The sequence below is a fragment of the Ambystoma mexicanum genome, chromosome 4p (assembly GCF_040938575.1).
Source record: "Ambystoma mexicanum isolate Mex_15411 chromosome 4p, UKY_AmexF1_1, whole genome shotgun sequence".
Lineage (NCBI taxonomy): Eukaryota > Metazoa > Chordata > Amphibia > Caudata > Ambystomatidae > Ambystoma > Ambystoma mexicanum.
This window is the reverse complement of record NC_090927.1, coordinates 734457233-734480989: the sequence shown is the minus strand read 5'-3', so window position 1 is coordinate 734480989 and position 23757 is coordinate 734457233. Positions and strand designations below refer to the sequence as shown.

At 46.8% G+C, this 23757-nt stretch overlaps 1 protein-coding gene across 1 annotated transcript in view; it reads left to right on the top strand.

Moving 5' to 3' along the window:
- The window catches only part of LOC138453436 (uncharacterized), a 270880-nt gene that overhangs the window by 183904 nt on the left and 63219 nt on the right, over positions 1 to 23757 (top strand). Inside the window, exon 4 of the mRNA XM_069606289.1 lies at positions 3767 to 3843. Within this exon, the coding sequence (XP_069462390.1) occupies positions 3767 to 3843 (77 nt within the window). The remainder of the gene's footprint in view (positions 1 to 3766; positions 3844 to 23757) is intronic.

Sequence of the window (23757 nt, the reverse complement as noted above, 5' to 3'; positions counted from 1 at the left end):
TAACACACCAGACATCTGAAGAGGTATACCGCAACCAGAAGCTTTACCATTCCCTGTATGCCCAGGTCGCCTGCAATCCTGACCACCTCATAACACACTGCTTAGCACGCTTTCTGAGTTCCACCCACAATGCCATGGCCCTGTGGAAGCACACACTGCCTGGATACATGGAGAGGCACAGAGGGAAACGGACGTGGCTATTGGGTGAGTACAAGTGCCATAACACAGACTATTTTCGCAGCACAACTGCAATGCCATCTGGGGGGGATAGCACAACTGAACAATGCATGTCTTGTCAAGGCCCTCTTACATGCACACCCTGCCCTCTTATCCCGCATATGACATACTACAGTCTACATGACTAGGACATGATTGACAATTCTACTGTAAATCGCCAATGCGTATTCGCCCAACAGGCTAGCAACACAGAAATAGGAATACAGGAACCACAATGCAACATCACACATCCCTATACATGGACTGACACGCTTCAGCAATGCAACAAAGGAATGTGACACTGGCAGTAGTAATGCCATGTACTCAGGTGACCATGGATGTGAAGCCATCATAAAATAGCTACAGGCAACCTGCACAAGTACAACTGAAACCCCATCAGAGCAACACACAGGCCCAACACAGGCACCATGGCATGCTGACTGTCCATCACAGATCCTGAAAGTGATGAATGCTGGCTGTGAGCTGTGGGCATGATGTTCCATAACAGAGCAAATGTACCCCCGATTGAATGTCTACATATGCAAGTACTGGCATGGAAATAATGTTGTGTGACAATACTTGTGTGAAATGCATGCACAGACTGTCGATCACCATGCCGTTGTAATGAGCAATACATCCACAATGCTTTGTGATGGACACGTATGACCTTTGCCCTTGCAGGTAACTCTTGATATCCTCAGCTACCATGGCTGATGATACCCGTTTGGAATCCACAGGAGGTGGCCTACAATGAGGCACACATCGGACCAGGCTCTGCTTAAAGCAGACCTTTGGCCTGTTGAAGGCTCCTTTCCGGTGCCTACATTGGTCTGGAGGGGACCTAATGTACAGGCCAGAGAAGGTCAGACACATTTTCCTTGCCTGTGCCATGCTGCACAACCTTTGCCTCAGGCGGTATGTTCCCCTCCCCCTGATGAGGACATGCCACCCCCAGAAGAGGACTACCTCCAAGTGCTGTGCTGGCACACAGTGAGCGGTGAGAGGGTAGGGATGGACGTCTTGTTCAGCAAGAACTGATTGACAGTTTCTTTTGAGGCCAATGGACATGCACTTGCAATACATCTCAGTATACAGTCACATTATAAATTAAACACCTGCACACAATAAGGAATGTCCTAGCATTGATTCAAGTGAACAACTGTTTAATGTGCAAATGTCAAACAACTCTCCGAAAACACCTCTCCTCTCCAAAAACCCTCCAAAAACACCATCCACCAAACCCCTCCCCACCCCCAAAACCCTCCCTACAAACCCTCCCAGAACACCCTTGCAGTGTCACACAGTGGCCAGTGACTTCCAGGGGCCTCTTGGGCATCAGGTGGCGCTGTGAGCCGCACCTTGGGAGTCAGGTGGCGCTGTGAGCTGCACCTTGGGGTGCTGGTTTGTATGCCCTCTGTGGGGGTAACCAAGGTGGAGGGCTCTGATTCCTGGCACGGTATATGCTGCAGGGTCAGCGGCATGCATTGAGGGACTCTGCAAAGGCTGACATACCCTCTGTGTGTTCATGCATTCACTGCCCAAATGTGGTCATGGCAGTGGCGGAGAGAGTGGGACAACCTTATGGCCTGCATATGTTGTACCTGCTGGCCTGCCAGTGTCTGAAATGCTGCCTGCTGCCGCTCAGTGGCATCTAGCAGTGACCATATGGCAGACATATTGTGCACAGGCAGAGAAGGTGGGCTTTGGTGAGGGTGTGGGCTGAAGCACACAGAACAGAAGTCCATGTCCTGCTCCTCTTCCTCTTCCTTGTCGGTGGTGTGGACGCTGCCCATGCCACAATGATGTTGGGGCTGCACTGAGGAGGGTGCGGTAGTGCCCTTATGAAAGGGAGCTGGAGAGAGGACTACAGCTGTGTAGATTGCAACAGGTGCCAGCCGTGGTGTGGCTATGACAGAGTCAGTGGCAGCTGTGGCACCTGCATAGCCAGTGGAGAGCCCACTGTGGGGATGGTGCTCTCCTCTGGACCTGCCGGAGATTTCACTGTGTTGAATGTGGTGGCTACCTTGCTCTGCTGCCTACAGTTCTGGCTTGTGCAATGGGGGAGGTGGATGGTGTGACTGCAGTGGAGAGTACGGGCTATTCACCGTCAATGGACTGTGCACCTGTTGGGAATATAATGACATGCTGTCAGTCATCATGTCAGCAGGCTTGCAAGACACTCCTGCAACATTGTGTGTGCTCTTCATACTAGGTGGAGGGAGTGCCTGCTGATGGTGTACATGGTGCATGCATGTACACATTGCCTGTTGGCCTGCCTAGGCCGCTTGTTGTTGGTGCGCTGGAGCTTTGCTTGCCAACATGGATTGTCATGGCACACATTGATGCTTTTCATGTTTCCAGGTGTTAGCTTGCACATTTCACCTACAGTGCATGTACACTACTACATTTTCCCCACCTTCCCTGGCACATGTGTGTACTCACTGTGCATTTGCTGTGATTGCCTTGTGTTTGCCCAGTCCCTTGCTCATTCGGGTCATCCATGCTGGGGGACGCATCCTATTGGCCACTGCATTCACATGTATGTGGGGTCTGATAGACTTGCCGCCATCGCCATGGCTTCATTCTCCAGCCTCTGCGCTCTCTATATCCTCAATGCCCTCCATGTAGAAGATGGAGCTGTACTGCGGAGGGTGAGGGATTCCACTGTGCTACCTCCTGTGGCAGCACTCTCCCGCCTGTGATTGCGATTAGGCTATGGACCCTCGACTTCAAGTCATTCCAATGCTTGCAGTAGACATCCGCATCATGTGGAACTGTGCCCACAACCGTCACTTTGTCCTGGATGGTTTTCCATATTGCAGCCTTTCTCTGTGCAGAGGTCATCGCTGCCTGCTGCTGAACAGCTCCTCTGCATGCTGCACTACCTCCTCTAATGGCATATTGAGCTCCCTCACAGAGAATGTTGGCTTCCACAGCCTCAGTTCTGGGAGGTGAGCCTTTCCCTTTTCCTGAGCCATGATGATTCCCCAAGTATGGTGGCTGTATGGCAGCAGGAAATTGGATATTCTGAGCGGATTGAGTTTTTCAAGGATGACCGCCAATGTGCTTCCTGTTCCGGCGGTGATAATACTGCCGGCTGTACCAGCAGTGACAGGAATACCATTGTATCTGGGTGGTACTACCACCAGATGACCATTATCGCAATAATACCACTGTACGGTATTACCGTTACCACAGGGGGGGGTTGTGCGCGCAACCGTCAGTTCATGATACAGTGATAATTCCACCAGTCGTCCCGGAGGTAACAGTGATACCACTTGGACAGAATTACTGCTGTATTTGTGACAAACTCGTAATGAGGCCCATTGTGTCTGCTGAAAACTTGCTTAAGAACCCATATGTCACGCCTCAGGTAACATGGAAGGCACACCCACTTTTCATTTGAGAAAATATACAGTTTCTAAGTTAAGATTGTGTGAACTATTGAAAAGAAGTGACAAAACATTTTCATATTCAAGCTTTTTAGCGCAGATTTATTCCTAATTTTCGACACGTGTTTACATCATGCTTTCATTTATATACTTTCTAGGGCATGGTATATTGCAGATCCACTGCAAAGTGAAAATCCTAGTTCTGAAGGTGATGAGGACAATTACTATTTCGCAGGTAAGCTGACAAACTGTACATTTCTTTTTCATTTATTTGTTAACATGATATAGAAGTCAAATTAGTTTCTAGTAACTGAGCGTCTGATTTTGATGAGGATGGTGTTTAGAGTTCAGAAGCAAATTAACAAAGAACAAAATGTAGTAAAATAGATGTAATGCCATTGTCGCATCAAGAAAAATAAAGCGCAAATGCGCATTAATTAATGCCAGATCTTTAGTTGCCCACGCTACTGACATAGCAGAGACCATTTTGGAAAAGGACCTTGACTTCATCGCCATCACGGAAACTTGGCTCCATGAGGCAGCAGGCCCATCATTAACGTTAGCAGTCCCAGACAATTACACCAGCCTTAGAGCTGACAGACTAGATTCACGAGGTGGAGGATTAGCGATTATCGCTAAAACCAATCTCTCTATGAGAATCACCTCAACACCTAACCTAAAATCTTGTGAGTCACTTTCCATCAAACTACCTACTGCCAACTCCCAAACGTTAAACATCCATCTCCTTTACAGACCACTGGGCCCGATCAGTACCTTTAATGAAGACATTACTACTATTATCTCAGAAAAGCTAAAAGTCTCCTCACAAACCATAGTGCTAGGAGATTTTAACCTAGGGTATGAGGATACTAACGATCATCAGGCTACCTCCATAGCTAACATCCTAACAGAATTAGGCTTTACTCAGAAAGTGTATACCTACACTCGCACCAAAGGGAGAATTCTCGACTTGATTGCCGTCACAATTGCAACCTCTCCATCACTTCCATCTCCCCCCAAATATGGACTGACCATCACCTAATCGCCTTCACTCTTAATACTAAAAGACCTACTGCACCTACTCCCCCTCCTGCGATACCTACCTTAACTAGAAACAAGAAAAACATCTTAGCTGACAATATCTTACCCCATATCCTCCCTACTCTTAACTCCCTACCAGAGCATACAGACCCAGGCCTACTAGTGGAAGAATACAATTATGCCATGACTGCTGCTCTTGACAGCATTGCTCCGCTAAAACTCAGAAATAGCAAACCTAAAAGCATCTCAATTCTTGGTTTACACTTCACCTAAAGAACTTAAGACTACAGAAAAGAAAATGTGAAACAGCCTGGAATCTACATCCTACTATAGAAAATAAAACTAATTTAATAAGGATCTCAACGCAATGCAAAAAGGATATCATCACGGCCAAACAAGAAACGTACAATATCAGGATTTCTCAAGCTAACCCCAGCATGAAGGAGCTCTTCTCCATTCTAAAAGAATTGGAAACCCCAATTGCAGTACAGGATGACTCTATTAAAGATAAAACCTGGTGTACTGACATACAGTTGGCACTCACCAACAAAGTGGCCAAGCTCCAAAACAGAATAGCGTTAAAGAAAGCCTTACTATCAGCTCAAACTCAAGCTCCCACTAACAAAACACAGAAGCCCAAACCCATAGAACATACCCAATTTAATTTCTCTAAGGTATCAGTTATTGAGGTAGAGAAAACGATTCTTGCGCTTAAACCATCCAATTGCAAAGGAGACCAATGCCCAGCACAACTGATCAAGGACGCTGCTAGAGATCTAGCCCCCTTCATCACTAAACACATTAACGCCTCTTTCACGACTGCACCATCCCGCGCAATCTAAAGGAATCATGGGTACTCCCTCTTCTGAAAAAACAAACACTGGACCCGAACATACCCACTAACTACAGGCCTATCACCACGGTGCCATTTCTACTGAAAGTCCTAGACAAGGTAGCATACACCCAAATTCAGAACTTCCTTGAGGTGAGCTCACTCTTAGGTGCCCTCCAATCTGGTTTCCGACCACAACATGGCACAGAGACAGCCCTTATTGATTTAAAGGCCCAAATAAGAGACAAGGGAAAACTAGCACTTCTCCTTCTATTAGACCTTTCAGTTGCCTTTGACTTGGTGGACCATAAAGTCCTTTGCAGTCACTTGGACTGGTTCCATGTAATAATGTTGCCACAAAAATATCGCCATACAAAAATATCGCCGAAAAATGGTTGTTTTTTGTGGCAACATTATTGCATGGAACATGCGGGGGACACCCCCGCAACCCCCAAGTTGTTTGTTTTTTTAAAACTTTTTTTTTTTAGCCCCTGTTGCCATATATATGGTCACCCAAATAATATCGCCACGACATTTTCCCGGCGATATTATTTACGGCGACCATATATGTGGCGATATTATTACCTGATACCCTTGGACTCAGTGGCCCACTTCTCAAAGGAAGCTATAGTTTGGATACAGTCTTTCCTTAGTGACAGGACTATGAGGGTTTTCTCACCATCAGCCGCAGCAGACCCGATACCCATTACTTGCGGGGTGCCCCAGGGCTCATGTGTCTCACCAACACTCTATAATATCTTCACCAAGCCACTCTGACGATCTTGACAATCTGGGTATCACCTATACCAACTACGCAGACGATACCCAGATTCTTTCACCACTTACGGGGGATTATGAGGAAGATTTGGCTTGTGGAATAGAGTCTATAGCATTGTTCAGGCATGGATAGCTAACCATGGCCTGTGTCTGAACGACGACAAAATAGAGCTCATCATCCTGGGCACCGCAACTCGCATCTCAAAACGTAACCTTAACTACTCGGCATTCATTATTGATGGGAATACTATTAAGGTCGCCAGAGAAGTAAAAACCCTAGGCTTTTACCTCGACTCAACCCTATCCCTCACTAAACAGGTAAACTCATTGGCTTCATCTACGGCCTACACATGTAAACTAATAAGAGGAGGAAAACAATTCCTGTCAGATGACAGCTGCTTAACCCTTTCTAGAGCTCTCATCCTATCAAAACTTGATTATTGTAACGCTCTCTACATATGGGCAAACAAACAAAACATTAACAGAATACAAGTGCTACAAAATAATGCTCTCAGGGCTGCCCTAAGCATCCCCAGAAGAGCACACATCTCCGAAATAAGAGGGAAACATAAATGGCTCTCCACCCAGGAAAAAATCAATCTCAAATTGGCTTCCCTCATCCACAAATGCTTAAATAACGAAGCTCCTCTCTACCTAACAGACGATTTATCAGAAAAAACTCCATCAGACCGCCAAGAATAGCCAACCCCAACTGTCTTCAAGTGCCAAGATTCAAACTGTCCACCATTGGAGGGTCCAGTTTCCCAGTTAGGGCAGCACAATTGTGGAAGTCCATGCCACACAGAAAGATCTGACCAAACATTTATCAAATTCAGAAAGAGTATAATTAAATGGCTCATAGAGAAAGATATGTAACCTACTCTCACCTACCGCACTAATTTAGCCCTGCATTTTTGTTATAGTTTTGTTAACTATGTAAATATCTGTAAAATACGACATGTTGTCTACATTCATATGCCGCTATACTTGTTCTATGCTGCTTACCTCATCCTGTAACGCAGAGGTAACCTGTCTTTACATTTGCTCCTAATTTATATAACTAAGCTGTAAGTTCTCTTTTTACCTGCGCCCTGATACCTCTGGGTCCGGCGCGCACAACAAATAAATAAACAAACAAACAAACATGTACTGTCACTTTTTGTTGAATTGCTGATAATAGGGAAACAAGGCATTTCTTTTGCAGTGGCAGCTGGTGAATATTTTAAATGAACAGGCGTAAGCACCTAATATGCAGAAGTGACCGAGCACAGTGAGGGAGCTTGAACCAAAGTAGGGGGACTCAGGTCATTTCGACCACCCTCTGACAATTTTTAAATAATGGGTTAAATGACACCAATTTCTGTGAAAAATGTGGTTAAAAACCACACAATTTGCAATCAATTTTGTATGATAGCACATGAAAGCACCCAATAGGTGCAAGTCACCAACAGTTCAGAGGGCAGTTTTCCAACACATTTTATGATGCCTTTGCCCACAACATATGCCAGTATATATAAAATGTTCATGCTGGCTGTGCCCATGTATGTCCATACATGCTGCACCAATATATGCCAGTATTACCATATAAGGCATCCCAGCCAGTAAAATAAAATGCCATGCCACAGAAATATCTAGACTGGCTATACCAAGATAGGCCACTGTACCACGTAATCAAACTTAGGTGTGTAAGCCAGTCTAGCCATGTAATAACACTAATCATGTTTGCTTTACCTTTAATGCCAAGTAAAAGTAACAACTGTCATGCCCCAGTAAGAATGTAAATGCACAATGACACTATAGGTCAAGCAAGCCATATAATAACACCATGTTTGCTTGACTCTTGATGCCAAGTAAAAAAATGCCATGCCACACAAAGAAGGTATAGGCAGACAGACACTAATAGTGCCAGTCTGCTTATACTTCCGTAATGTGTCATGACATGTTTTACATGCCATCAAGGGTAAAGCAAACATGGTAAGTGTTATTACATGGCTAGACTGGCCATGTAGCCAGTGTAGGCACATAACATTGGATCATTTTTGCTTTACCCTTGAGGCCAAGTATAAAGGCATGTCACAATAAGAAAGTGTATGCCGACTGGCACCACTAATGTAGGCCAGTCTAGCCAGGTAATGTGACACAACCAGCAGACAAAGCAGAGATGGAATTTCCTCAGCTGAAGAGGGTGTAAGATGGAAGGGATAGAGGTTCGGTTAGGAGAACCGATACAGGGATTGAAGAAAAGAGCTGAAATGCAGGAGTTAAAAGTAGCTACTGAGCATATTACTTCATCCATTGAGCAGAAGCTACTTCAGGAGAACAGGGAGCTAGAGGGTATATGCTCAATATTATGTCTACGATCAATACCTTGTTTTATTATATTGTATTCCAAAAACACAAGTGCGACTTGATTAGTATATTAGAGTACACAATTTGGCATAAACAACTCAGGTAGAAATGAGATTCAAATGCATATGTATGCTCTGAGAGAATACAGGTGAATTAAATATCAGTTGGACAACATTTGTTTCCCCACTCCAAAAAGACCTTCAATTGATTGTTTTTCTCCCGCAGATTCCTCATCTGATATCCCATCCAGCTTCGCTGCTTCTGAGATTTTTCAGACAGGGGGCATAGTGGACCTTGACTCGGCCTGTTGTTAAGTCTTGCTCGGTACTCGATCGTCAGCTCCGGATGTAACATCCGGTGTTTTATATAAACTCTGTCACTGCGTTCTATACAACCCATACCTCAGTTCCTTTTTCCCACACGTTATCACACTGTTTGGGAGCATGGTACAGTCTTCGTCTTATTCAGCATTTTTCATCAGAAAACAAAATTTTTTTCGAATTCCTCGATGCAAGATGTCATTCGCACGGGTTTCTGGCTTCAAGCGGCGTACCGGTTGTCACACCAAAATGTCCATCACTGAGGGTCATGGGACAGAGGGTGTGTGTCGTGCGCCAAAATGCAGCTGAAATCCCTTCACGATGCTAAGCTCGGGCTGGGTTGCCCGCCCTCAGAATCTCTGGTGCGGTCGACGGTTCAGTCCTTAAAGGCTGAAACCGAGGGGCACACCCCTGAGAAAGAACATCAGCAAGAGAAGAAATGGTCCCACTCAAGTAGCCATTCTTCCTCATCCTGTAAGAAGAAAAGTTGTCACTGCCATCGTTGATACTGATTTGTCGGCGGAAAATGGTAAGCCGTTGATGGGGCCTACCACTCACCAGGAGTGGGAGGATTTTAAGACCTCCATGCTTAAGATGTTCAGAAAGCATGCTGTTGTAGGTCTGGGTGACCTTCCCGCACAGCAGGCCTCAGAGGCAAGAGCGGTGTTCAGCGTTCCCGACCCCTCACATGCCCCGGTGCTGATGCCATGGCGTCTGTGAATCTTTCGATATCGGGTGTCCCATGCATTCGGTGCTGAAGGACAAGCCATCAGCGCTGACAGTTGTTGAAAAATCTTCCATGAGGCCAGTGGTTAGGATACCTCACCGGACTGGATTTTCAGCAAAGCCAGCCCTATACCCATAACTATTCTAAGTTCAGGGCTTTACTTGAAAGGGTCATTGACACCCTAGGGTTGCAATCCTCAGCAGTGCCAGCTGTGAGAAACCAGAAGGTGTCTCACCCGCTACTCCCCGGGGATTTGTCATCCTGGTGGCTAGGACACCGACCTAGCTTTTGGATCCAGTTGCTGGGAGGGGGCCAGTGCGGGAGGATCACCTGGCTGAGGGGTCCTCGGGGAGTGGGACACCGGATGGTGAGACGTGGTATCCCTCTCTTCCTTGTAACACCTTTATCCCATCCTAACCGATGGGATATTTAGAAACTCACCCCGCCCCCTTTTCCTGCATGAACACTTTTACACTGACAGCCCGCTCTGGGAGAAAACAGACTCACACCTGACCTGTGTTCCTGACATGCCCCAATACTATGGTCAGGCAAGGTCAGGCAATTATCGACATTCACTCACACCTGACTTCCATTACACTTCTCCACACAAGTAAAAGGCAGAGCATGAGAGCACACTCTGAGCGAGGCAAAACACACAAAGGTATAGCAGTTTCGAGTTGACAGCTGAATGAGGGAGAAAGACGGCCAGGCACGAGAGGTTCGTGAGAGGGGCAACACCCTTGACCTTTTTGGCAGGGAGCCATAACTTTCAAGAAAACTTCAAGGCAGTAAACGTAAGACCAGGAAACAAGACTGAAGAATCCTGCATTGTGTGTCGGAGATAAGGGGGCGTCCCGTGTAACTGACCAACGTGGGGAGGAGCAGCAGATGCTGTGGTATCGTCCTTGGCTCCAAGAACAAAGAAGTGACAGAGACAACCACAGCCGGTGAGTTGGAGAGACAGATGCTAGACCGGTCTGTGTTGAAGTCAAGGTTGCAAGTGGCAAAATTGTAAAGCGAGCGCTGTAACACACATTGTTAAAGACGCAAGTGAACCTAAATTGCTGGTGAATATCTAACATTAGAAGGAAAGATACAATACCGTTGACAGATTGGGCAGGCACTGTGAATGTTCTCAGTCGAAGGTCTCTGTACGGTATGCTGACAAAAGAAACGAAAGTAGAAAATTGATGTGAAGTCTAAATTATGCAAAGTGTAAATTGTGTGAAGTGAATCGAAGTGGTCCTGCGACAGTTTAAGCAAAACCCAATTGCACATTTTAAAGTCTTCGATTCTGGTATCAAAAGGGATCTGACCCCGGACGAGGGGGATCCATGGTCCAAGCCCGGATAAGGGAGACCAAATTGTGAACATTGTAGAAAAGGGGTCTTAGCCCAGACGTGGGGGACCCGTGGTCCGAGCCCAAAGGAGGGAGACCATTCTTGAACTTTTGAAAGTGAAAACCCTGATAAAGGAAAGGAACTTTTGTGTTTTGTTTGTTACATCAAGCCTTCTGCAATAAGAGACTGCCCTTAAACCCTGCAATTGCCGTTCCTCTGACCGCTCTGTGACAGCACCCTTGTTCTATTTCCCTGGTTAGTTCCAATATATCTGGGAAGTATAGTCTGGCTAGAGGGGACCCACCATTCCTCTCCTCTCACCCTTTTCTGGAAGGACTCGTTATGCAAACTGCTACAGTCTCCTCTAGACCAGCTTCTTCAACTTCAATTTTACCACCGCACATGGAAGCAAAGAAGGTTTATGCCTTGGCCAAAACGTCACCCACTTAGGGCAGTATGGCCCATAAAGCTACTAATGTCGCTAGTGGCTTTGCAAAATATTCATTTAGTCTTTGGACAGCAGTGGAGTGTGCTGAGCAGTACGCCCCTGAGAGAGAAATGCACAAGGGCTTCCTACAATTGGTGGAAGATGGGAAAAAGGTGGCCAGGCAGTTTATGCGAATGGGCCTGAACATCGCTGACTGTGTTGGCCGATCTATGGCATTGACAGTAATGCTGAGGAGGCAGGCCTATTTAAAATCTTTAGGCTTTTTGCCTAATGTTCAGGCCGAATTACTTGACATGCCCTTTGAGGGCGATTTCCTGTTTGGTCAAAAGGCTGACGATTTCTTGGAGAAATTTAAGGAATCCAAAATTGCTGCAAAATCTTTAGGCCTGGCTGCGCAGCCATCCAAGCCTGCCTTCAGTAGGGGCTACAAGCAATATATGCCTTACAGCAGGAAAGCGCAGCTCCCACTGGCCAGGCAAGGGCAGAAGCATTTCTTATGCGCCGGAAGGGGCAGAGGGCTTCTAAGGGCCAATACGCAGCGATAGCGGTGGGGGCAACTCAGCCTCCTAAGCCGCTTTGATTTCCCCTCCCACAATTTACCGGTGGGAGGACGGTTTACAGAGCATTGGCCCCAGTGGCAGGGAATTACTTCTGATGCCTGGGCTCTGCAGCTTGTTCGGTGAGGTTACCGTATGCCCTTCTTAAGAAAAGCACCAGACAGACCCCCACCACCTCCGATCCAACCGGGACAGGAGCTCCAGGAAGGGTGAGCCCTGTTGTTGAAGGGTGCCGTGCAAAATGTACCTCCCGAACGGAGAGGATCGGGTTGGTATTGCTGGTATTTCCTGGTAACCAAGAAGGGAGGAGGTCTCCGTCCCATTCTGGACCTCAGGGCCTTGAACAAGTTCTGGAGAGAAGACAATATCAGGACTGGCTGGTGTCAATAGATCTACAGGATGCTTACGTCTATGTGCCGATTCATCAATAGCACAGAAGGTTCCTGAGGTTTATCATAGGGGACAAGCACTATCAGTTCAAGGTGCTCCCTTTTGGTCTGACCTCCACTCCAAGGGCCTTCACCAAGCTCATGGCGGTAGTCGCGGCTCACCTCAGGAGGTCCAGTATCCATGTATTCCTGTACCTGGATGACTGGCTGATCTGAGGGAAGTCAGCGGGGCAGGTTTTGTCCCACTTGGAGGACACTTGTCTGCTACTGCACAGGATGGGCTTCTCCCTGGTGACACCAGTGCAGAGGCTCCAGCTCATCAGAGCTGTCCTAGACACTCAGTTGGGGGAAGGCCTTCCCACGCGAGGAAAGAGTCGACCGATTGCACAGATGGTCGATTTTGTTATGTATTTGCCATCGATTACCATATAAATACACCGGCGCCTTTCCTGTGAGTACTTATTACTTTAATCTCCAACTCTAACTGCCCTACATACATTGCTACATTCTAGATCCCCCAAACCCACTCCACGTTCCATTGTGACCTTCTATATTCATTTCTATGAATGTTACATATAACAACACCTAATAAAACATATAACAATATATAACAACCCCACCTTGCTTATCATTTAACTGCATACTTACATTTCAATAACTTTACCACTTATAGGTGTCTAAATATCATGTAAATTTGTACTTACAGATTGATGAATTCACAACTACATTTGTTCAATTAATCAATATGGCTTACGAACCACCCTATAAGGACGGCTTCTCAGGATCATGTCTCTTGAATTAGAGTTCTCACAACCAATTAGCTCACCAGAACTGGAACTGACAGAAACATCACCAGAATTACTAGAATTTGAACTAACAGAAACAGTATCCCCACACACAAGTTCAGACTGTCAACCAGCAACTGGAACATCTTCCGAATCCATATAGACATCATCCAGGACAGAATTATCCATTGATTCAACACCAGGTCTTTCATCATTAACAGAGTCATTATTAGGATCCTCTTGAAACAATCTCCTAAAGAACAAAGCATTTCTCGTGATCTCATACTTGTCTTCTCCAACCGCTGTGACCATTTGTCCTTTCACTCTTATTACTCTTAAAATCATGGGTTTATATCTTGAATCCAATTTTGTGTGCATCCTTTGTTGCACTAATGCAGAATCCCCCATTCCAAGTTGGTTATCTTTGGCCATCCTTTTCCGATCAGTCCATTCTTTGATTCTTCTCCTTTTCACTCTGTCACGCTCCCTAATCTCATCATCCTCCTCTAAGGTATAATCCTCCAGTTGAGGAAGTCTAGTTCTAGGCTTATACGGTATCTTTAACTCTGATGGTGAGTAACCAGTTACTTCATGCGGGGTGTTCCGGTAACTTCGTAGCATCTGTGAAACAGCTTGTGGCAATGACATATTGTCCCCAATTGCCTTCTGTCGAGCCCTTTTCAAGTTGTGCATTAACCTATCGACCATGTAATTTGCGTGTGGCCACAGTGGAGTGACCTTTTGATGTTTGAAACCCAAATTTTCCACAAATTTTCTGACTGATGTCCTTGAAACGGTGGCCCATTAACAGTTTTTATTACCTTAGGAACACCCCACTCACTGAACATTTCATCCAAAACCACAGCTGCATGATGAAATGCAGTTGACGTCACATGTTTCACTAACGGGAACCGAGAGGATTCATCCAAGGCCACCAATAGATATCCTCCCTCTTCAAGGGGCCCATGAAAGTGAAGAGCCACTCTGTTCCAGGGACGCTCAGATAACAGCACAATCTGAAGAGGAGTTACATTACTCTTTGAAGCAGTCACTTGGCATGCTAACATTTTTTAAGAATATCTTCAATAATCATATCCATGCACAGAAACCAGACTTGATTTCTTAATATCTTCTTTGTATTTACTAACCCATGATGACCTTCATGTGGCAATTTGGTTTCCAACTGCTCTTAAGAATTCCTCAAATATATCCATCCATTCTTGCCATCTCTGTCCTTGATCTTCCTCTGGTTCCAAGTTGAATGGATTCAGTCTGCGTAAATAATTAGTTGGATTTGCAGACATGGTTGTTTCCAAGATAACCTGAGGTGAACTCATGTCCCCACTTGCATTTTCAGAAGACATGTTAGATAATTGTTTGAGCGGTTATTTTAGCGACTGTACTCTTTTTCCCGCCCTGTGACACTTCTCCTCAACTGTTCTCAGGTGGTTTTATGAGTTTATTGTTGTTTCAGATTTTTAATTGTAATTTTACTGTTTCAAACACTTGTTTACCACTATTATTTAATTACAGTTCTTAATTTTGTGATTTCCTTATTGCTTCAGTCTTGTAATTGAAATTTTATTGTTGCACTTTCTTATTTGTCACTGCTGTTTAATTACTCTATTTCCCTTTCCTTTTCTTATGCCTTTCTTACACATGACTACTTTGCTTTTATGCTCTGCAGCAACCTTTGTTATTTCTTTTCTATTATATTACTTGTAAATTCAGTTTCAGTTTCTTTCTCACTTCGTTTGGTTCTCTTCACACGTAACGGGTCGCTATGACAGTGTCTTTCTTTCAATATATTTGTTTATAAATATGGCGGCACGTTTTTCTGACGCCTTTAGGTCCTTTCCTCTAATGCCACTTCTTACTTCCTATTTCATGCGTACGGATGCATTGATGCGTACTACAGACGTACGTCTCCTTTTACTCAGATCAGCGCTCGCTGATCTGAGTGAAAGGAGTAAGTCTGTTGGCACTTCCTTTCAAATAATGCAGTGCCCTTTGTATGTTATTTTCATGCACGCATTGTCCTCTATTATTTGAATTAATTGATCCGCTCCGACCCCAATCACCTCACTTTCATGCCTTACGTTTTCTTTTCTTGTTTTGTAGTATTTCATTCATCAGTGTCTGCCTTTCCATATAGTGTTATCGCTCGTTTATTGTCTCTCCTTATTGTTTCTGCTTATTTCTTGTTTCGTTTCTTTCTTTCAACGGTTGCATTCCCCTCGTCACCATTGTTATGTATTTGCCAACAATTATCATATAAATACACCGGAGCCTTTCCTGTGAGCACTTATTCCTTTAATCTCCAACTCTAACTGCCCTACATACATTCCTACGTTATAGATCCCCCAAACCCACTCCACGTTCCATTGTGACATTCTATGTTCATTTCTATGAATCTTACATATAACAACACCTAATAAAACGTATAACAATATATAACAGACTTGTTCCGGAACCACACCATATTACCAGCGGCTTCCTTCCTCCGTCTCTTAGGTCTCATGGCCTCCTGTATTTTTCCAGTGCCAGAGGCCAGGCTGCGCATGAGATCCCTACAGTGGCTCTTAAGGGATCAATGGTCACAGTACCTCGGGCCCTTTCGGATCCCCTCAAGGTGTCCAGACAAGTGGTCAGTGTTGGGAAAGATTTCCCTTGGGTGCAATTGTCCCTCCATCTATCATTCTTTAAAAATGTTTGCTTTTGTTTGGCTCACCTATCCTGACTTTTTCCAGCGGAGCACAGCCTTCAGCTGCGCTCCTGGGCTTTTGCTCATTTGTTATGGGGGGACTGACACATCCTTCATGCTGTCTGTACGAAGAAACTAGGTTTACCTTAGACTTTGACTATGTTACCATTTCTTGGTAACTTTTTATCTATATGCCAAGTACCTTACAGAACCACGCATAGGGGCCCTTTTGTTTCATGGCCCTAGCCATAAAATTCCCCCTCCAGACACCTGCGCTCCTCTGGCACCAACTCTTTGTGTGTAAAGCGCTTCGCTAAACAGAGGGCAGGTGGTTGATCGCTTTCCTTTGCTGGCTCCCTTCTTTGGAACAGCCTCCCCATCCCTCTTTGTCTTGAGCAAGATTTTCTTACATTCCGGAAGCTGCTCAAGACTTTCCTCTTTACGTCTTCCTTCCCCCTCACTCTCCTCTGCTAATCACACAGTTGCTTGTTTGGTGTGCTGGGCCCTTATGCATCCTCGTGGCCCTGACCTCCCTCACCTGCCCCCAGCTTCTGTCTTCCCCAGCACTTGCCTCGGCTCACCCTCCTCCATGGTGGATCGCACTTAGCCTATATTGCACTTCACCTGTTGCTCTCCCATGAGAACCACAGCACCTATCCCATTCCCCCTCCCTTCAGCACTTGCATGTTCTGAACACTCAGAAGGCATTGTTGGTTTGCCCCCCCCACCCACTGTATTTAATATTTTGTATGTATTTAATTGTATTCATTTTTTAATTTCACATCCCCTTGTCCACTGTGGGAGCTATGGAACAATATTTACTTCCTGTATAAGCGCCTACTAAGCAAACAATAAATAAATAAAATGAGGATTATTTGGTGATTGTACAAGTGTGCCTAGGACGAATTGGTGGCAGCAGTTTACTTTTAAAGTATTTTTACTTCTTTTTGATGGACCATATTGCATTTAGCGCGTTTGGCCCAAGACTAGCCAGTGCCGAAAATGGCCGTGCCACAAAGTCTTTTGTTCTGTTCTTTGGGCATTTTGTCCTTTTGCCTTCCCCCAGGTCGAGAGACCCAGGTATTCCTTATTTGGGTATGTAGCCTCCCGCAAAAAACACCTCTTTTGCGGGCTTCTGCATGTCACGTGTGCTAGTGCCCAGGAAGCGGGTTGGGACTGTCTGATCCCAATCCACACTACTGGTGCCAGTATGTCTGGTAGACCTGAATGACTGGATCCACTGTGGGCCATGATTGGCCCACGCCCGCCGTGACTGCAAGAGAGCAGAGCTTCCATAGGCTATCCCCGATCTGAGCGTGAAACGAAACTTGAATAAAAGAAGGGGCTCTGCATCTATTCCAGGTCGATCAACTGAAGTTCACACCGAACTACAGAATAAACCAAATATCCTGAAACGAAAGAGCAGACCAATGGAACCACCACAGATGTGCTGGAAGGTTTGGCACCCTGACCTCGCTGTTGTCCTGTTGGACCCCTGCTTTTGCCTCCATCACAGAAGGCCTGCAAGGGTGCTTTGACCCTTTGGAGTAGTGGGACCAACTACTCTGAGCACCTCCTGCTTATCCTCGAAAAGAGTCTCTTCTTAACTGTTCCTGGGCCATCCAGCGAACTGACCAGCTCGAGTCTGGGGTATTGTATAGGAGTATATATGGTAAATAGTGTAAGGCGTGTGTGGTAACTGTTTATTATTACTGTGGTTTATTCATGTTTAGTTATAAGGCCTATAATAAATGTATTTTTAATATACACTTGTGTAAGAGTATTCTGTGGAGTTTTACTGTGTGTGTGGGCTTCCGATCACTCTTACCAGTCCTGAGACTTAATCTTGAATGCCTGCCAAGCTACCATAGATTGGTCTGGTTTGTCCAGAAGGCTTCCCTGTTGCATTAAACTAGGTTGATATGATATGATATGACATTTATAACGCACCGATACACAAGTGTTTCAAGGCGCGACGAGGCAAGGGAGGGGGAACAGAGGGAAGACCGAGACAACAACCTTACTAGGCCAGGTGACATTGACATTGTGCAAGTGCAGGCGAGGGGGAAGGGAAAGTGCAGGAGGCAAGGGGTAGGAGGCAGTGCAGTACATAGGATCAAAAGTAATAAATAAATAAGATAAATAAACAATAGGTAAAAGTGCAGCCAGCTTGTGGAAAGTGCAGGGGTAAGTGCAGGCATCAAGTGTCAGGAGCTGGGGGCGCTGTAGGGATACAGAAACAGCCCCCAATAGTAGGGGTTGCCCAGGAGGCAGTGCAGGGGTGCAGCTGGCGGGGAATGGGACCTGGGCCTGAGATCAAAGGGTAGCCTGGTGACCAGTGCAGTTTCAGCCAGGAGTTCAGCAGGGGAGAGGAGGAGAGAAAGAAGAAGCAAAGAGGAAGGTCTTGAGGTGCTTGCAGAACCAGAGATGGTTCGCCTCAAGTTTCAGGGAGGCTATTCCAGATGGAGTCCCCAGCCGAAGAAAGAGATCTACCACCAACTAGTTGCTTGGAGAAGCGACTGACCCTGGGAGAGTTGGAGGCGGATGAGTGAAGAGCTCGAAAGGGAAGATATTTAGGGAGGGAGAGTTGAAGGTATTGAGGCCCCAGGCCCCAGAGGGCCTTGCGGACAATGCAGAGGGTTTTGAACTTAATCCTCACAGCCACTGGGAGCCAGTGTAGAGATTTCAGTCCTGGAGAGATACGATCCCTGGGCTTGAGGCCAAGGACAAGTCTTGCATTCCTGTTCTTGAGGAGATGCAGAGGGTGGAGAGTAGAAGCAGGCAGATTTAGAAAGAGGCTGTTGCAGTAGTCCAGTCTAGAGACAACCAGAGCTCTGGAGACAGTGAGCTTCTGGGGAAAGTAGAGGATAGGAAGAATATCTCTAAGGAGGTGCAGCTGGTAGTGTGGCTTCTTAGAGACGTCAGAGATGTGAGGATAGAAGGAGAGTGTGGAGTTGGAGATGACCCAGAGGTTTTTAGCCTCACAGGTGGGATAAGGCAGAGGGCCAAGGGAGGCCAGGCAGAGAGTGATAAAAAAGGAAGGAGCAGGTGTGCTGATGAGGAGAATCTCAGTCTTACTGGCGTTAAGGCAGGGATCATTGGCGGCACATCACTCCTGGATAGCGGACAGACAGTCAGAGATGAGAGAAGGAGAAGAGGTGGCAGAAGGGAGCCTGCAAATGAGATGAGTGTTGTCCGCATAGCACTGAAAGTTGGTGCAGAGAGCGGCAGTGCGGTGGGCAAGAAGTGCCAGGTATTGGTTGAACAGCCAGGGGGAGAGGTTAGACCCCTGGGGAACACCACAGGTAGAGATAGAGATAGAGGAGAGGAAGGACCCAGGTTGCAACTGGGAGGGTCGATCGGAGAGGAAAGAGGTCAGCCAAGCCAGGGCCTGATCAGTGATACCCAGATTATCACAGAGACGGTTCAGCAGGATAGCATGGTTGACTGTGTCAAAGGCAGAAGAGAGATCAAGTAATATGAGGACACAGGGGGTATTGGAGTCAAGATTTGAGTGCAGGCCTTCACAGATGTTCAGGAGAGCAGTTTCCGTGCTTCTGGTAGCTCTGGAGTCAGACTGGTGGTCATGGAGACAACCAACCAATTCAGTGTGAGGATTAAGCTGGGAGATGGCCAGCTTTTACAGGAGTTTGCAGAGGAAAGGAGTGATGGAGATTGGGCGGTAGTTAGAAGTGCAGGAGGGGTTGGCTGAGGGTTTCTTAAGAAGAAGGCGCACAAGGAAGTGCTTCAGGGGGGAAGGGAAGCCTCCAGTGGTGAAGGAGTGGTGGCAGAAGTCAGCCAAAGCAGGAGCCAGGGTGTCAATGTGGTCCTTGATGGTTTTAGAAGGACAGAGGAGAACCTGTTTTGACGAGACTTTCATAGATCGCACCTGTCTAGAAACCTCATCTGGGGACAACAGGGGAAAGGAAGAGAAGGAGGGAGGAGGGGTGGCCACTGAAGGGCCAGGAGTAGAGGGAGGAGGAGGAAGAGAGGAAGAAAGAGAGGACAGGATGGCCTGGGTTTTAGAGATGAAATGAGAAGCCAGGGCCGTGCAGAGGGTCTGGGAGGGGACACGAGAGGTAAAGACTGCAGCAGGATTGGCCAGCTCCTTGCAGATTTTAAAGAGTTCGGCCGAGTTGTTGGATGCCACAGGAACACGGGCTTGGATGAGGGCTCTCTTCTTGGTGCAGACAGAGAGCCGGTATTGCCTTTGGAGCAGGTGGCAGGCCAGTTTGTTAGAGGATGTACAGGAAGCATGCCATTTCCTCTCAGCCACCCTGCACTTGCATTTAAGGGTGACAAGGTCTGAGTAGTACCAGGAGTTGCACTTGGCTTTGGGCTTCAAGCGGATCCTTGTGACAAGGGCAAGAACATCAAGAGTATCAGATATAGCAGAGTGGAGCATATATGCCCACCAGGTTAGACTTTAGAAATCCATCTTAACAGTCAACGCCCTTGACTGGTGGGCAGACTGCAGCAAATTTCATGGCAGGGGAACCCTTCTGGCCTTCTTGTCCTCAGACCCGAGTGGTCACGGATGCGTCTCTGAGGGGTTGGGATGCTCACTGCGAGGACTTGCAGGTGAACGGCCTTTGGCCAGCGCCAAGTGGCACATCAACAGGCTGGAGTTGCGAGCCATCAGGTTAGCCCTGAGGGCGTTCACTCCGTCTCTGAAGGGGAAGCGTGTCCTGATTCTGATGGACAACAAAGTGGCCATGCACTACCTGAACAAGCAAGGTGACATGCAATCCCAACCCCTCTGCAGAGAGGCACTGCAGCTGTCGTTCTGGCTATTGGAAATCCGAATCTCAGTCTCGGCAGTTCATCTGTTATATAGAACAGTTTGACGGATGCTCTGAGCAGGCAGAGCACGGTCTAACATGATCGGAAGTGTACCTGGAAGTCCTAGAGGAGGTCTTCTCTCGCTGGGGTACCCCAACGGTGGACCTGTTTGCCACAGAGTCCAACAGGAAGTGCAGACAGTTTTGCTCAAGGCAATTCCCAGTTAAGGGTGCGCTAGGGGACACATTTCTGGTGAATTGGAACTTCCCTCTCCACTATACCTTCCCTCCAATGCACGTCATCCCTTGGGTTCTCAGGAGGCTCAAGAGGTTTCGAGCAACCATGATCCTGATCACCCCAGACTGGGTGAGGAGGATGTGGTACTTGGACCTTCTGGATCTAACCATCTGCCCACCTCTTCAGTTGATCTCCTAACCCAGTCGGAAGGCTATGTGCTTCACCCGAGTCCAGAGTCCCTCAATCTACATGCATGGCTCTTGAGAGGATCAGATATGATGACTGGGACCTCTCTGAGGAGGTGCTCGAGGTGTTGCTGGCTGCACGCAGACCATCTATAAGATCTTTATATGCGTGCAGGAGGAGAATATTTGAGGCGTGGTGGTACAAGGAATGCGAGATTACCCTATTTCCTGCCCCACCACTACAGTGATGGAGTTCCTTCTGTCACAGGTCTCAGCAGGCCTCCAGGTCACCACAGTCAAAGGATATTTGGCAGCCTTGTCTGTTTGTTTGTTTGCTTGTTAGACGCTTGTACAGCAAATACATTCTGTTTCAAAGCACCCACAGGGAAACAGGGAGGAAATATGGGATTGCAGTACAATGAAAATATACAAGAAATACAGTAGGGGAAGGGACGGCCGAATCTACTATGCCTTGTGAGTATTCAGAACTTGCAAGTGCAGCAAGGAAGAGTGCAGTGGGGTAGGTGCTGGGGTGTTCATGCTCGAGGGTGAACCACAGTTGAAGTGCAAGGTATGGTAAGTTATATGCGGCCAGGAGCTGCGTTTGGTGGAAAAGTGCATGCCTCCAGTGCGGAGGGTGTGACAAGGCAAGTGCTGGGAGTAGACGGAAGCTTGGGAGATTGGGTGTGAGTGGTCAGGGGCCCGAGGATGCTTAAGGGTCCAAAACACCAATCAAAGCAACTGTGAGATTAGCAGAGGAGGGAAGAAGGGAAGGAGGAGGAAAAGAGGAAAGTCTTGAGGTGCTTTCAGAACTTTAGAAGGTCCTTCTCAAGATGCAGAGGGAGAGGGAGGCTGTTCCATAGGAGGGATACAGCTGAGGAAAGCAAACAACCTCCTGTTCTCTGTTTAGCTAAACACTTTACACACAGGGAGTTGGTGGCAGAGGAACGTAGAGGACTAGAAGGAGAGTATTTTGTAAGAAAGAGATGCAGAAAGTGTGGTCCCTGGCCCCGGACAGCCTTGTGGATGTTGCAGATGGATTTGAATTTGATCCATGCAGCAACCGGAAGCCGGTGGAGACTTTTTATGGCAGGAAGATGCAGACCCTGGGTTTAAGGCCAAGGATAAGTCTTGCTGGTCTATTCTGGATTAGCTGAAGGGGTTACACAGTGGAAGAAGGTAGGTTGAGGAGGAGGCTGGTGAAATAGTTTAGCCCAGAGAGAACCAGGGCTTGGAAGACATTGAGCTTCTGGGGGAAAGTGAGGAAAGGGAGAATTCCTTTAAGAAAAAAGAGTTGAAAGTGGGACTTCTTAGCAATGTCCCAGGTGTGAGGGAGGAAGGAGAGAGAGGAGTCAAAGATGACTCCAAGGTTTCTGGCTTCAGAAGAAGGAGCCGGGGAGAGGCCAATGTGGGAGGCCAGAGAGAAGGGAAGAAGGAGGGAGCAGGGGTCCCAGTCGGAAGGTTCTCAGTTTTGCTGGCATTGAGGCAGCGATTGCTGTAAGTGCACCAGGCCTGGATTGCAGATAGGCAGTCAGGGATGAAGGAAGGTGCAAGTGAGACAGCCAGAAGTCTGAAAAAGAGTTGAGTGTTGTCTGCATAACACTGGACATTGGGGGAGAAGGATGAGATGAGGAGTACCTGCTGAGCAAGGTAGATGTTAGAGCCAGGTGATGGCACAATTCCTGAAGGGCCTTGTAAATAAGCTTCCGTCGACTCCCTTTGTTGTCCCAGATCGGGATCTTAATCTGGTATTGACATATCTAATGGCAGCTCCCTTTGAGCCTATGCACTCTTGTTCAGACAGCTTTCCTTGTGCCAATTAAATCCACTAGATCGATTAAATCCACTAGGCGGTTCAGCGAATTACAAGCCTTATGGTGCAAACCGCCCTGTCTGTGTTTTTTTTGTGAGAAAGTCTTGCTCAAGGTGAGACCTGGATTTCTGCCAAACGTTGTCTCTGAATTCCACCTATCACAGTCCATAGACCTCTGTCTTCTACCTACCACTGCACCCGCCTAAGGAAGAGGAGCATTTCCATCACCTGGATCCTAAAAGGGATCTAAGCATCTACATCACGAGGACGTCTGAGTTCATAAGAACCAACCAACTCTTTGTGGCCGTCTCATTAGCTCATAATCAAAACGAACATTGTCCCACTGGATCATCTTCTGCGTAGCGGAGTATTACCAGCCTGCAGGCAGGGAATTACCATCAGGTATTTGACTTGGGTGGGGGGGGTGGGGCGGGGATGGGTCTCTGTGTCAACTGCATTACAAAGGAGGGTCCCTGTTAGGGATATTTATTGTGCGGCAACATGGTACTCTGTTCATACTTTCACTAAACACTATAGTTTATATGTTGCTCGCATAACTGATGCATGTTTTGGCAGGGCAGTGCTACAAAGCTTGTTAGTCTAACTTTCTGCCTGCCGTCTTCACCTGCTGCTTTGGGAGTCGGATGAGGAATCTGTGGGAGAAAAGGAATCCATTGAAGGAGAAACTACTTACCGTGATGTTCTTTCTATGGCTTCTTCTCCCGCAGATTACTCATCTCCCCTCCCGTCTATCCCCGCTTATAAAGTCGATGGTTTGTGCACATCTGCTCTTTTGATGATGACTTGGCGATGGTCCTTAGTGACCACTTTATGTCTTTTTGCTGCCTGTTGTTTCTGAAAGA